This window comes from Sander vitreus, chromosome 7 (genome assembly GCF_031162955.1).
Source record: "Sander vitreus isolate 19-12246 chromosome 7, sanVit1, whole genome shotgun sequence".
Classification (NCBI taxonomy): domain Eukaryota; kingdom Metazoa; phylum Chordata; class Actinopteri; order Perciformes; family Percidae; genus Sander; species Sander vitreus.
In genome coordinates this window covers 19,118,676-19,131,391 of record NC_135861.1, presented here as the reverse complement: position 1 = coordinate 19,131,391, position 12,716 = coordinate 19,118,676, and the positions used below count along the sequence as shown (strand labels likewise).

At 39.2% G+C, this 12,716-nt stretch overlaps 2 protein-coding genes across 3 annotated transcripts; one reads left to right on the top strand and one right to left on the bottom strand.

Moving 5' to 3' along the window:
* Nucleotides 1-736: 736 nt before the first annotated feature.
* parapinopsina (parapinopsin a) lies at nucleotides 737-3,152 on the bottom strand. Its single transcript, XM_078253982.1, has 5 exons — nucleotides 2,843-3,152; nucleotides 1,654-1,744; nucleotides 1,319-1,556; nucleotides 987-1,229; nucleotides 737-877 (listed from the first exon to the last, which is right to left on the bottom strand). Exons 1-5 carry the CDS (start codon nucleotides 3,108-3,110, stop codon nucleotides 737-739), a joined length of 981 nt encoding a protein of 326 aa, XP_078110108.1. The 5' UTR covers nucleotides 3,111-3,152.
* Nucleotides 3,153-4,774: 1,622 nt separating this feature from the next.
* On the top strand, nucleotides 4,775-12,659 carry ddx20 (DEAD (Asp-Glu-Ala-Asp) box polypeptide 20). 2 transcript variants are annotated; one of them, XM_078255122.1, is made up of 12 exons: nucleotides 4,918-4,995; nucleotides 5,149-5,261; nucleotides 7,483-7,577; nucleotides 8,057-8,225; nucleotides 8,329-8,443; nucleotides 8,645-8,787; nucleotides 9,375-9,513; nucleotides 9,651-9,709; nucleotides 10,087-10,169; nucleotides 10,318-10,423; nucleotides 11,114-11,215; nucleotides 11,347-12,659. In XM_078255122.1, exons 4-12 carry the CDS (start codon nucleotides 8,111-8,113, stop codon nucleotides 12,465-12,467), a joined length of 1,983 nt encoding a protein of 660 aa, XP_078111248.1. In that variant the 5' UTR covers nucleotides 4,918-4,995; nucleotides 5,149-5,261; nucleotides 7,483-7,577; nucleotides 8,057-8,110; the 3' UTR covers nucleotides 12,468-12,659. The 2 variants fall into 2 exon arrangements, with proteins under 2 accessions (XP_078111247.1, XP_078111248.1); XM_078255121.1 differs by lacking the exon at nucleotides 5,149-5,261 and having other exon boundaries at nucleotides 4,775-4,995.
* Nucleotides 12,660-12,716: the final 57 nt, after the last annotated feature.

The following is a 12,716-nucleotide window of genomic DNA, read 5'->3' as shown; positions in this document are numbered from 1 at the left end:
TGTATTGTCGAGCTTGGAGCCCTATAACAGCAACCAATCAAGATAGGCTTCAAGTGCGGCAGTTGCACTTGAAGCCATATAGCCTCACTGTCAAGTAGGTTAAGGTCATGGCGTGTTTTTACTGGAAAGTGGTCACGTATAAAGATTGCCACCCCTCCACCAAACCTATTTCTATCCTTCCTATACACAGAAAAGCCATCCAAAGCCACCTCTGAATCATCAAATGAACAGTCCGATATGAACACGAAATATAAAAAATACTCAGTATGAGGCTTTTAAATGTTACTCTACTACCCGTCACTATCTCACTTGCTAGTAATGCACATTATTCCATCTGTCACACATGCATGTCATTTTCTTTTACTAAAACACGTATGAAGTTAACAAAAAATGTTTGTGTAAATGTGGATTTGAATCTTCAATCTTTAAAACTTTTAATCCAAATTTGACTCATCTCCTCATGGTGAGATGATACATGATCAACAATATCCCATGACAGAGATTAAGACAAATGGCTATATTGTTAGAATACATCAAAAGTTGTGACAGCATCAGCTTTAATGTGTTTTAAAATGGGACTACACTTAATTAGTACAGCCTCCATCATTTCAATTACATTCTTCAAGTTATAAAATTTGTTTACTTGCAGTCCAATGCAGAGGGGGATACCTAATGTTTGAAAGTAGTTCTGATAGTGCTACCACGGGAGTGAGATCAAAAGGATTCATGTTCACTTTTATTCTTTCAAAGATTCTTTAGTTGAGACTCTTTGGCTCTTGATGAAAGAAGCCATCGTGTTTTCGCCTTCAGTAATTTCTGAATCCGAGGCCCACGGGTTCCATCCACACAGGACAGTGGGAATAGTGTATCCTCGAAACTGAAAACACACATACAGTACATGGTCAATAATAGTCTATGATTATGCTATACACATACATTCCTTTTCTTTGTGTGTGTGAATATAAAGGTGCATGATGGAGGATTACCTGTCTGTTCATGAAAATATATATGATGGGGTTGTAGACGGTGCTGCTTTTAGCCAAGTAGACAGGTATGGTAGCGATGATGGGGTCAATATATAAACTTGAGTCCATTATGACAGCAAGTGCCATGGCAGCATATGGCAGCCAGGTCACTAGGAAAGCCAACACCATTACCACTATCATACGTACCACCTGCACCTCCACATGATTTGTGCTGCCAGTGTCAGAAATCTGCAGTTTGGTCACCTAGGACACCAAAATACAAGCAAAAAGATCTTATTGTAATCTTAGTGCAAACTGCCGAATTCCACATGCCCAACTTTTACATTGCTTACCTTGTGGAGGGTCCACAATAGTTGTGAGTAAGACACAATGATAATGGAGAAGGGAATGGCAAAGCAAAGTGAAAAGTATATGATGATGTAGGACATGTTCCCGACATCCCGGCTGTACCAGTTAGGAGAGCAGGAGGTCTTAACGCCCTCCAGCTCAAAACTTCCCCAACCAAACAGAGGTGGAGTGTTCCACACAAACGACCACAGCCAGGACAGCAGCACTCCAGCAACAGCGTGTCTGAGGACAGAGATGGCGTGTTGGCGCTGTTGGAGCAGTCAAAGTTTTGTATTCTGGGTGATGCTGCCCAGTGAAATATTGATGGTCATTACTGTACCTGGTCTGGAACAGGACAGCACCCATGGGATAGCACACCACTATGTAGCGTTCAACAGAAATGATTCCTACTGTGCACAGACCCGCTATACCTAAAAAATAAAGGTATATGGTATTTGTAAAGACTAAATTGTTCTTGTTTGGGAAAAAAAAAAAGTCCTGCTACTTAGCTTGCAACAATTATTGAATGGTTATATCAGTTGTGGGAATTCAAATTTACTTCAGCACTATGCAAAAGGCACAATAAGTACAATTTGAGTATTTCCATTTTATGCCAGTTAACATTTCAGAGGGAAATATTGTACTTTTTACTCTGCTTCATTTATCTGACAGCTATAATTACTCATTACTTTTCTCATTAAGATTTTTCTATGAAACATACATGATAATCTTCCAAAATGCGAAACACTGTTAAAAATGTAGGCTACTGGTTCCAGACATTTTTGGCTTCTAACATCTTACATTAAAGCATTAGTTGTGGCTCCTTGTCACATTTCAAATGTCTATGAGTTGTTAGCAGTTCCACCAAAGAGTGATTTCCTTTATTCTAAACGTCTTAGGTGACATAATTCAGTCCAAAAAGGCAAAATTATTAATTCATTCACACACACAAAAAAGCAGAAATTAGACAAAAGTAAAAAAAATAATAATACAAATTTCTGTAATAGAACTTTGTTTTTTTCTTCTTAAACTCATTAATCATCTCCTGACATCCCCAAATTTATTTCGGGCACTATTGTAGGGTTGATTGTAGGGGGCCCAACCCTTATAGGTTGGGAAACACTGGACTAAACTATGTAGGTGTATAAACTAGCTCTACCTCAACCAGCTACAAAATGCTACCTGTGCATTGATGCATCACTAACAATTGAATAATGTAATGTATAATACATTTTTGTTTTCCAGCAGAGCAAGTACTTTTACTTCTGATATTTAGATTTAAGTACATTCTGTTGATAATACTTCTGTTATTTTACTTAACTAGGATTTTGATTACTTTACTAATGGTGTAATTTTACTGCATTGTTATTTTTAACTCTAAAACTAAAACAAAAAACGTTTTTACTTTGACTAAATCCTTCCCCACTCTGCAAATTAGATCATACCAAGTTGTAAGTAACACTTTAATGTGCAAACTCCTCTTTTAGACAAAAAAACAAAGTGTGCATACTGACTATGAATTGACTCACCAAAAAAGGAAACAGCAAAGCCCTCTAACACACAGCCCACACGTCCCAGGCTGAAGTATCCCATGGCATTGGTTACTGTGGTGGTCAGACCTCCAAATACAGCACAGCCCAGGTCACATATGGCCAAGTTCACCAGGGCATAGTTGAGTGGCTGCCTCAGCTTTCTGTGTCTTATTGTCACCACGATCACCAGGACATTGAGGACGATCCCCGTCACAGTGAACACACCCATGATAACGGCCAGTACTGTGTAGCCAGTCCGAGACATGAGCTCTGTGTTGACTGAGCTGTGAGACGATGAGGAGTTTCCATCATGTAGGTGCTTCATCTTGCTCAGTGTAGATTAAATGAGTGTTCTGACTTGAAAATGAAGTCAGCAGCCCTTCTACAAACCTAACTCAAAACAAATCCATCTTAAGTTCAAAATATCCACAGGTCAAATACAACAGTTTCACACTATTTAAAACACAAGAAAATCAATATAACCAAAAAGTAAATTTAGTTATCCAACAATATCATCAACCATTGAAGTCTTACTCTACAGATGCTGCATGTTTGCTGCTCTGGTGCATCTCAAGAGAAGAGAGGGAGATTGGACCCTCTTAATAAGCCCAATATGAGGAGGTTGGCCCTACACATGGTATTTAATTCTTGAAAACTAAATCTGTAGATCCGGATTGTGAAGACAATCATTCAGTCTAATAACCTATAAGACGGCACTTTCTGTGATTGCTGGTTTTGCAGCTGTTTCTGAGTAATGAAGCAGTGATTCAGGAGCACAACCTGTGTTTATGATCAGAGTTATAAATGCATGCCTGCTGGCACACATTTTTGTATACACTGAATGACTCAGTACGCAGTGGCTTAACATTAATTCTGTGCAGTATGGCACTTCTTTTGGATTAGCTAATTATGTCAGCCAAACAAACGGAATAGGGTAAATGTAAATAGGTAATTGTTTGGTATTCAATCAATCAATTAATCAATCAATCAATCAATCAATCAATCAATCAATACATTACTCAATTAATCAATCAAGTAATCAATTAATAAATACATTAATAAATCAATCAATCAAAGTCAGCTTTAGAAAAGAGTGTTTGAGACTGATTGTGTTGCTCAACACTATAGCAGGGTAGATACTTGAGCATCAGTTCAGGCTCAGCGTCTCTAACCTGGGCTCCACCTACTGTCTCTGATATCTATTATAATTGCAAATGAAAAGCTCATTTACATTTATTTCCTTTTAAACAGATCCAGAATACCATTTCTGCACTTTTTTCTTTTCTTTATTTCCTTTTCTTTATATGTTATTGTTAGAAAAAATATTCACTTCTTTGCCTCAACAAACTATTTGAAATTACAGTTTTTTGTTTTCTGAATAAAGGGTTTGGGAGTTGTAACTAACAACCCTGTCATTAGTTAATACTGGAGATAATTTATAGATCATCATAAGTCATTAATAGGAAATTATTAGCAAATTTGGGTTACTGGGTGGCAAGAAATGTCTTCACATGGACACATTTTATATTTAGCTCTTTAATCATTTGGATCAGCCCCTTTGATTAACCGTTTCTGGAAAAACAATGCACCAAAATCCATGTATTAACAATTCAATAATTGACCAGACAACTTACCAGATAAACATCACCCAGATGGATTTTTACCAACCTGGCAACCAAAAAGTTGTTCTAATTGATTGTTAATAAAGTTATCAAGCCAAACAATGTGCACCTCTAGACCACAACTTTTCCTTCATCCTCTCTTTAACTTTGCTTTTTTTGGTCCAGCAGAAAGAAGAGAGCCAATTTCAGTCTTTCTCTGCAATTGTATTCACATGTCAAAAAACAAACAGTTCAATTATCCTCCCAGTCACGAGAGGGCAGTAAAGACTGCAGCTGCAGCGCGCATTAAAGCAGCTGAGTTAGATCACTGGCGGTGAAAAAGTCCAGTCAACATGGCTGCCTTCGCGAGGAAAGCAGCCCACAATATAGAAACGCGAAAGCGGACAGATGATGTGATTCTTTCGGAGGGAATCGACTTCAGTTCCCTGCTGCTCTCCCAGGCCGTGCTGGACGGACTGTCCTCCGCAGGCTTTCAAAAACCCTCCCCGATCCAGCTTAAGGCAATCCCGCTGGGCCGCTGCGGACTTGGTGGGTTCATGAAACTGCGTGGGACGCTCCACATGTGTTAACGTTATCTGTTTCATAGTTTATAGATGCATATTTAGCAGCAGAAACTCTGCAGACTGACTGGATGTGCCCTCTGAATCTGCAAATGTGATGTTTTTGTCTATTGGGTTGCAGACTAAATGGAGTATTGTTATTGCACGGTAGCACCAAGAATACAAATGAAGCTCTTTGGAAAACTTAGGCTAACGTCAACGTTACATGACATTGTGTATTAACCACACTCTATGGTATGAACCCACCAATGTGCACTTCTATTATTATTGACATGACACAATAATAACAGGTTGCTTTTACCCTCCTACAGACTGATCCTTCCCATTAGGCCTACTGAATAATGTAAAAGTTAACGTTAGTGCTAAGAGTTTTTATCAGGCTGATAATGATGACTGACAGTGCAGGCTTGTTCAGTCAAGAGCCAAGAAGGTTGGTTGATTAATCGATTGACAGTATAATTGGCAACTAACGTTATTGTGATACATGCCAACCTATTGTGTCTTTAGCCTACTATTTCAGTAGAAATGCCAACAATGTAGTTTATTCTTCTTTGATAGTAGACTGAATAACTTTTGGTTTTGGATTGTTGCTTGGACAAACCAAGCAATTTGATGTTAACTATTATTTTCTCGATTTTAATCAATCGTTTTGTGTATTTAAATGTCAGAAAATTGTTAAAAATACCCTTTTATAATTTACCACAACCCAAAGAGATATGTCTTCAAATGCTTTGTTTTGCCCGAAAAACTGTCCAAAACAAAGATATTCATTTTAATATCTTATAGCCTATGACAAACTAAAGTGAAACTGGAAAAGGTTTGTGATTTTTGTTTGAAAAATGACGATTATTCGACTATCAAAATAGTTGCTGATTGAATTTCAGTTGATTGATTAATAGATTAATCAATTAATTGTTGCAGATCTAATTGTGTTGGAGCTTGTCAAATGTGAACATTTGCTGGTAGTCATGTTCTATGTCAGTAAACTGAACATCTTTGGGTTTTGGACTGTTGGCCGGACAAAACGAGCAGTTTAATGTAGAGCTGCAGCTAACTATTAGTTTTTTTTAATTTATCGTTTTTTATCAATTAATTGATAATCCTTTTCTCTATAATAGATGTTTGGGAAATGGTTAGGAGGCCCATTTAATTGATTGATTATTAATCAGCTAATTGTTTCAGCTCTAATTTGATGACATGTTGTGTTTTAGGAAACCTTAATGGCCATTTTTCATAGAGCAGAAACATTTAAACAATCAATTAGTTGACAGAAAAATGTTATAGTTAATTGCTCGCTTTAACCTTTTTCTTTCAGCAAACGGGCCAAACATTCTCTGGTTAAAGCTTGTTAAATGTGAAGATTTTCTGCTTTTCTTTTAGATAAAATATTAAATATTGCCAGATTTGTACATTGAATATTAAAACAATTTGTGCCCTTCAATACTGAATATGAATGTACATATGAATTCAGTCTTTTCTAGCATTAGGATTTTCTGAATTTTATTTACTGAAATTATACAACAAGTGTTGTGAAAATAAATTAATATATTTAACTGTACTTTAACTGATGCTAGATTACTGAAAGCTGGAGATATCAGTCTTTTGTCTTAATAATTGTTATATTATCCGTCTAATATTACAGGGTCAGCTGACAAATGAAATGACAACTGGCACTTTACACTTCAGTTATTGGTTTAATCCAAGTTTTGATATACCCATTTATGCCTCCAGCCCAATACAATGGAGGCAAATTTAGTTTCTTGCGCTTACAGCATTGAAAATTGACATTTAAAAATGTAACAGCAACCTACAGTATAGTATTGTTCCAGAAACGGCGCCCCTGGTAGTCCGCATAATCCTCTCTCAGAGCACGTTTTCTTAGTGACTATTTTCGGTATAAAGTATTTCCATTGAAAACATTAACCCTGGCTGATATCTCAGATCCTGGCAAAATTAAAGCAACACTGTCTGCATGGCTTTTTTTGTATCTGGGTGAACTGACCCTTTTACTTTAGGCTGCACCATGAAGGCTAACGTGACAATCGTTATTATGATCAAAATGTATTAACGTTGATTCTAAATTTTTCTTGAGGAATAAAATGGTTAATTGCATTTTAATGTTTTACTTTCAGGAACAAACCAGATAAAATCATCAATCATCCATAGGAGATATACCTGTAGTTACTTTCCACTTGCAGGTTGTCTGTGTAGCGGAACTGCTCTCCCCTGTAGCTGTGGAGCAGAGAGCGGTTAATCACAGTGTACTTGAAGTAAACACCTCTGATTGGTCATACAGATTAACTGTGAATAGGAAGCACTTGATTTGATGCAGCAGGTTGGGCACTCTAGATGGTGAAGCATCAGTATTGAGTTTAATTAACTGTAGAAGCCCAAATTGTGTTTGTGATTAGTCAGACTAATTTTGCAGCCCCACATTGTCCATTCGTTGTTTCAGATTTGATAGTACAGGCCAAGTCTGGCACGGGGAAGACATGCGTGTTCTGCACCATTGCCCTGGATTCTCTGGTCCTGGAAAATCCTGCAACTCAGGTGAGCGGATTTTCTCTATTCGAGGTCAAGATGATTGGTGGAATATGGAGACGTGCATCTTTCCCATTCTTTTAATCTCAGGGATGCGTATACTTAAAAAAAAAAGTAATTATCAGTCTTCTAATGAATAATAAAATTCTGAAGGGAAAAGAAATCCTATTTGAAATTTACTTCTGCTCAATTTTGCCAACAACAGATGGTCATAAGAAGTAATCACTTTAGTTTTCAGGGTCTTAATCTGATGAGTTTAAGCCGCTTAGTGTCATGTCAGTGTAAATGAAAAGAGGGCAATTATTAATAAAGCAGAGGTACAGCTGTTCTTATTGATGAACTGGCTGCATTCAAGTACAATCTTATTAGCTGTGGGGTCTTGCAGATTGGGAACTGACCCACACGTGCTTATCTGCTCCCAATCAAATGTAAGTGGTGGTTGACCTTTTTAAAGTTTCTCCACAAACAGTCTTTTCTTCCTCCTGCAGGTTCTTGTCCTGGCTCCTACACGTGAGATAGCGGTGCAGATCCACTCAGTAGTGATGGCCATAGGCTGTGCCATGGAGGGCCTCGAGTGCCATGTTTTCATTGGGGGCAGGCCTGTGAGTCAGGACAAAACCCATCTGAAGAAGTGCCATGTAGCTGTGGGCTCACCCGGTAAAAGGCCAATGGCCAAATTAATAGAGAGCCATTACCTGTTTATGTAAGCCTCATGCTGTCATTTGTGTTTTTGTAACTGTGCTTCTGGTTATGTACGCAGGTCGTATCAAGCAGCTTATTGAGCTGGGGATGTTATCCACCGCCAGCATCAGACTGTTTGTTCTGGATGAGGCAGACAAGCTGCTGGAGGAGGGCAGCTTCCAGGAACAGATTAAGTAAGATGGACAGAAACACCTATAATCATACTCCTATTTAATTATATGATACAGCAGCAGGATGAGGATGTTATTCAACCAGAGTTCTTAGACTGGAGCCCTTCATAACAAATATGTATGAATGTAATATCATAAATTGCATGCTCGTTTACAAAAACGCACACGCTAAAATTCACCCACTTCCTCCACTTGTTTCTTCAGCTGGATCTTTTCCTCTCTGCCCGTGAACAAACAGATGCTCGCACTCTCAGCCACCTACCCAGAATCCCTTGCTCAGCACCTTACCCGCTACATGAGAGAGCCCACTTTTGTCAGACTCAATCCCAGTGACATGGGCCTTAAAGGTAAGACACTGGTTAGCTGTGCTGCTATTATTGTTACCATAAAAAGCTGATGAAAACAACATCCAATTTAAAAGGTTACACTTTATATCAGGCAAATTACTTGGCCTGTCAGCTATGTCTAGGTAACATATGTAAACCGTACAGTGTCAGCAATTAACTGCTGTGCTGGCTAACAGAGACTCCCTATAATAACACATCGACAGTATAATAAAGCTTGTAATGTGACATGTTTTAATGTTCTTTCTTCCTAAGGGTGTGAGGTGATTGACAGTAAGCAAAGAGTGACAAAAGGCCCGTTCTGAAAACATGGGCCTTAAAACACTTAACACTTATCTCTTTGACAGAATCAAATTTAGGCCTCGTGTTTTACTTTGAAGTTTGAAACTGACTTTTGTTATTGGTGGAAAATGTTGTTTCAGAAAACAAGCCTTGATTTTGACAGATACAGTGACTGTATACACATCCCACCAAAAGCACTTTGATGATTCCTCCGTACCCTACAAAAACATGCGTATTATGCTTTTCAGTCAGTTATGCTTGAATTGATATTCCCTCATGTATGTTGATCTTGTGTTCCCCCCTGCCAGGCCTGAAGCAGTATTTCAAGCTAGTGCAGTCCGATCCTTTACCCCACAAGGTTTTTGAGGCGAAGGTGGAGCACTTGCTAGAGCTTTTCAGTAAAATCCCATTCAACCAGGCACTAGTGTTCTCCAACCTACACACAAGGTATTTTAATGTTTACCCTTGTCATCGTATGTGCTCTTGATTATCTTTATTACCAGCAAGAAAAATGTATCTTCTTCTTTAGATCTGAAACTTGAATATATGGTATCTCTAAAAAATGGTGTGGATTGCTCCCACAGGGCTCAGCACCTGGCAGACATCCTGTCCTCCAAAGGCTTACCTGCTGCTTGTATTTCAGGTGAGAGGGCCTTTTGGAAAAACAGTGATGTTTAGTATTGACATGATAAATCAATCAACAGAAAATCTGTATTGATGATTTTGATAGTTGAGTATTTTTATAAGTCATTTATAAAAATGGAGGTTGTGTAACTTGGCATAGGCTCATCCATGCATAGGCCTCATTATTTTTGACATCTTCATAGACTTAACAGTTAATTGATTAAATGAAGAAATAATTGATTGCAAATGATGTTGAAGCATTCATCATTAAGAAGTGATTTGGACTAGTTCTCTCTTTTGCGAAAGAGAAGACAAACGTATCTTTTCTATCATAGGCTGTCTTAGCAGAGCTGTTGTGATCTGATTTGATGTGACTGTGTATAATGATGTGTACAGGTGGTTTGAGTCAGGACCAGAGACTGGAGGCCATGTCAAAACTGAAGCAGTACCAGTGCAGGGTGCTCATCTCCACTGACCTGGTGAGACACACATTGTGCTGCTTTCACCCATCACTACCTTCTTGTCTTTATGGATCTCTCAAAAGTGTTATGCAAGGCTTTGGTTTTGGTATCAGCTTCTGGTTTTTCAATTCTGCTTGTTTTCTCTCTGTCCTTTCCTTCCCATCAGACTTCCAGAGGTATAGATGCAGACAAAGTGAATTTGGTGATAAACCTTGACCTGCCACAGGACTGGGAGACCTATATGCACCGTATTGGACGTGCTGGCCGCTTTGGTTAGTCTCCAATACTGTTTGAATTAACAGCAAGTAGTGTTATGTGATGTTGGGCATTTACACATTTTGTGAGATCACCCAAGATGGTCCAAATTTGGATGGAAGCAATCCAGATGTGCACTTGTGACTCAAAACCCAAACTAAAATGGCTCAAATGTAATTTTTGCTTGCAGTTAAAACAGAATATGCAAATGTTTTGTTTTGCTGCATTCGTTCATGCTTATTCAGAGGGAATGTTTCGAAGAGCATGCATTTTGAGTTTCAACTTTTTCTTAACATTTGACAATTTCAAATAAAGGCCAATCATATACCAACAGACACAGTCGGTTGAAGATCAGTATTGCAGCCCATGCAGATAATCAGTTTATATTCTGGTAGTTCTGGTATTTTTTGTATAAAAATAGTGTAAAAAATGTTGCTCTAAATTAGACTTGATTTGCTTCCTGACACTATTTTGAAGATAAGCTCGGGTTTCTGGAGTATTATTAACAAGTGTGACCACCTAACAAGGTCAACGGGTTCCTAATCATCAGCATTTAATTATAATTATCTGGACTTAACTTGTTGTGTGTTGTCTTGGAAACAGAAGGTATTTCGATCTTTGCTGTGTATGTGTGTGTTTGTACCTGCCATCCCTGCACAATCCCCTAATTTGAATGGGTTTTCATCAGGATTACATTTTGTTTGCAGGCACTCAGGGGCTGGCAGTGACCTACTGTTGCCATGGTGAGGAGGAGAACAAGATGATGGCCATCGCTCAAAAGTGCAGCCTGAGGTTGTCTATGTTGCCATGTGGGTCCTGCCAACATGTCTGTCATGATTTTTACATGCAGCACATGTAACTTTTTCTTCTTTTTGAAACTAAGCCTTTAATTTAAAGGGATTGTGGAAAAGTAATTCCAGTCTGTCTTCTGTCCTTTTAGCCACCATAGAGCCTGGGTTGATGGACGAGCAGTGTGACTGGGATGTCTGCACTGAGGCTTCCACTCCAGGCCCTATACCCCAGCTCTCCTCCAGGACAGAGAAGAAGAAGCGGCAGCATGCCAATTCGGTCCCAAGTCAAGCTCTGGAGCACAGCAGTCAAAGGAAGCCAGAGAAGACCCATCCAGCGCCCAGGCTGGGAGCACACGATGAAGGCAATCCGAGAAGAGCTTCTCCTGCAAAGGACACTCTACCACATGGTCCTCCACTGGCGGTACCGACTCGAAAAGAGCAGCAAGACGCTCTGCCCAAGATCTCTCCTCTCAGCTCGTTCAAGAATTGTAGGTCAAGGTTTTTGGCCTTTGAGGAGGCTGAGCGAGACTACCACAGCTTCATTACCACAGGGTTGGGGAGATCAGTGGAAGTGGTTAGGGAGTTCAGAGGTGGAGAGGACGGTGAGCTGAATGGGCATAGAGAGTCTTTCACACTTAATGATGATGGAGGTCAAAGTTTAAAACAAAACGGAGAACAGTGGAAATCTAACATTTCACCTCCAAGGTCAGTTTCTGCTTCTTCAAACTCGCAATCTGACGAGGACGATGAGACAAATCAGACCAGAGGACGTAAATACAGAGCAATCACTAAGCCTCAGACTGAAGCTAGAGAATCACCCACTCTGTCCAAACCCAGAACGTATCACCAGACAGCCTGTGCGTCAAGTGCGAGAGTTTCGTCTCAGCCTGAGACCTATGATCCCATACCAATCGTTAAATCTAGCTGGCATCCGAGTCAGACGGCTCCAGCACATACTGACAGAAAGGAATCCAGAAAGATTAAACAAAAGACTGTGAAACCAAGCAAAACTATTTCAGAGAAGATGAACAGAGAGCAAAAGAGGGAAAGGGATGAAGGAGAACATGATTATGATGATGATGATCATGATGAAGAGGAGTGGAGTGCTGAAACTTATTGGGGAGCCAGCTACAGAGCCTGGAATGATTACTATGCCTCTATGTCTTCTTTTCAAGAGCAAAATTACCAAAACTACTACGGTGTAGCCCACAACTGGATGGCGGCTTATCGTATGAATGCCGTCTACATGGAAGAACTCCTGAAACACTGACATTTCTATACTGTTAATCAGGACGTCCAATCGCGCTGTTGTCTGAATGTCACCTGCAAAAAAGTAGAGTACAAAAGTTTGCACTTCTAGTCAAACATATTGCTCTTACATTTTTGAGTGTGTATTTTTCAATTAATTCATACCATAACCTGTATGCCCCTATTACCTTTCTAATAAATTACAAGTATGGAGCATGTACTTCAAAGCCCTCTTCTGTTATGCCTCTACGCATTACCATGCTATTAAACT

Coding starts and splice junctions, on each gene's coding strand:
- parapinopsina (XM_078253982.1), bottom strand. CDS start 3,110: ATGTCTCGGACTGGCTACACAGTACTGGCCGTTATCATGGGTGTGTTC. Junction 1,745..2,842: donor CTTTGCTGTTTCCTTTTTTG/GTGAGTCAATTC, acceptor TTTATTTTTTAG/GTATAGCGGGTCTGTGCACA. Junction 1,557..1,653: donor GCTGTCCTGTTCCAGACCAG/GTACAGTAATGA, acceptor CTCTGTCCTCAG/ACACGCTGTTGCTGGAGTGC.
- ddx20 (XM_078255121.1), top strand. CDS start 4,800: ATGGCTGCCTTCGCGAGGAAAGCAGCCCACAATATAGAAACGCGAAAG. Junction 4,996..7,482: donor GCTGGGCCGCTGCGGACTTG/GTGGGTTCATGA, acceptor TCGTTGTTTCAG/ATTTGATAGTACAGGCCAAG. Junction 11,216..11,346: donor GAGGTTGTCTATGTTGCCAT/GTGGGTCCTGCC, acceptor CTGTCCTTTTAG/CCACCATAGAGCCTGGGTTG.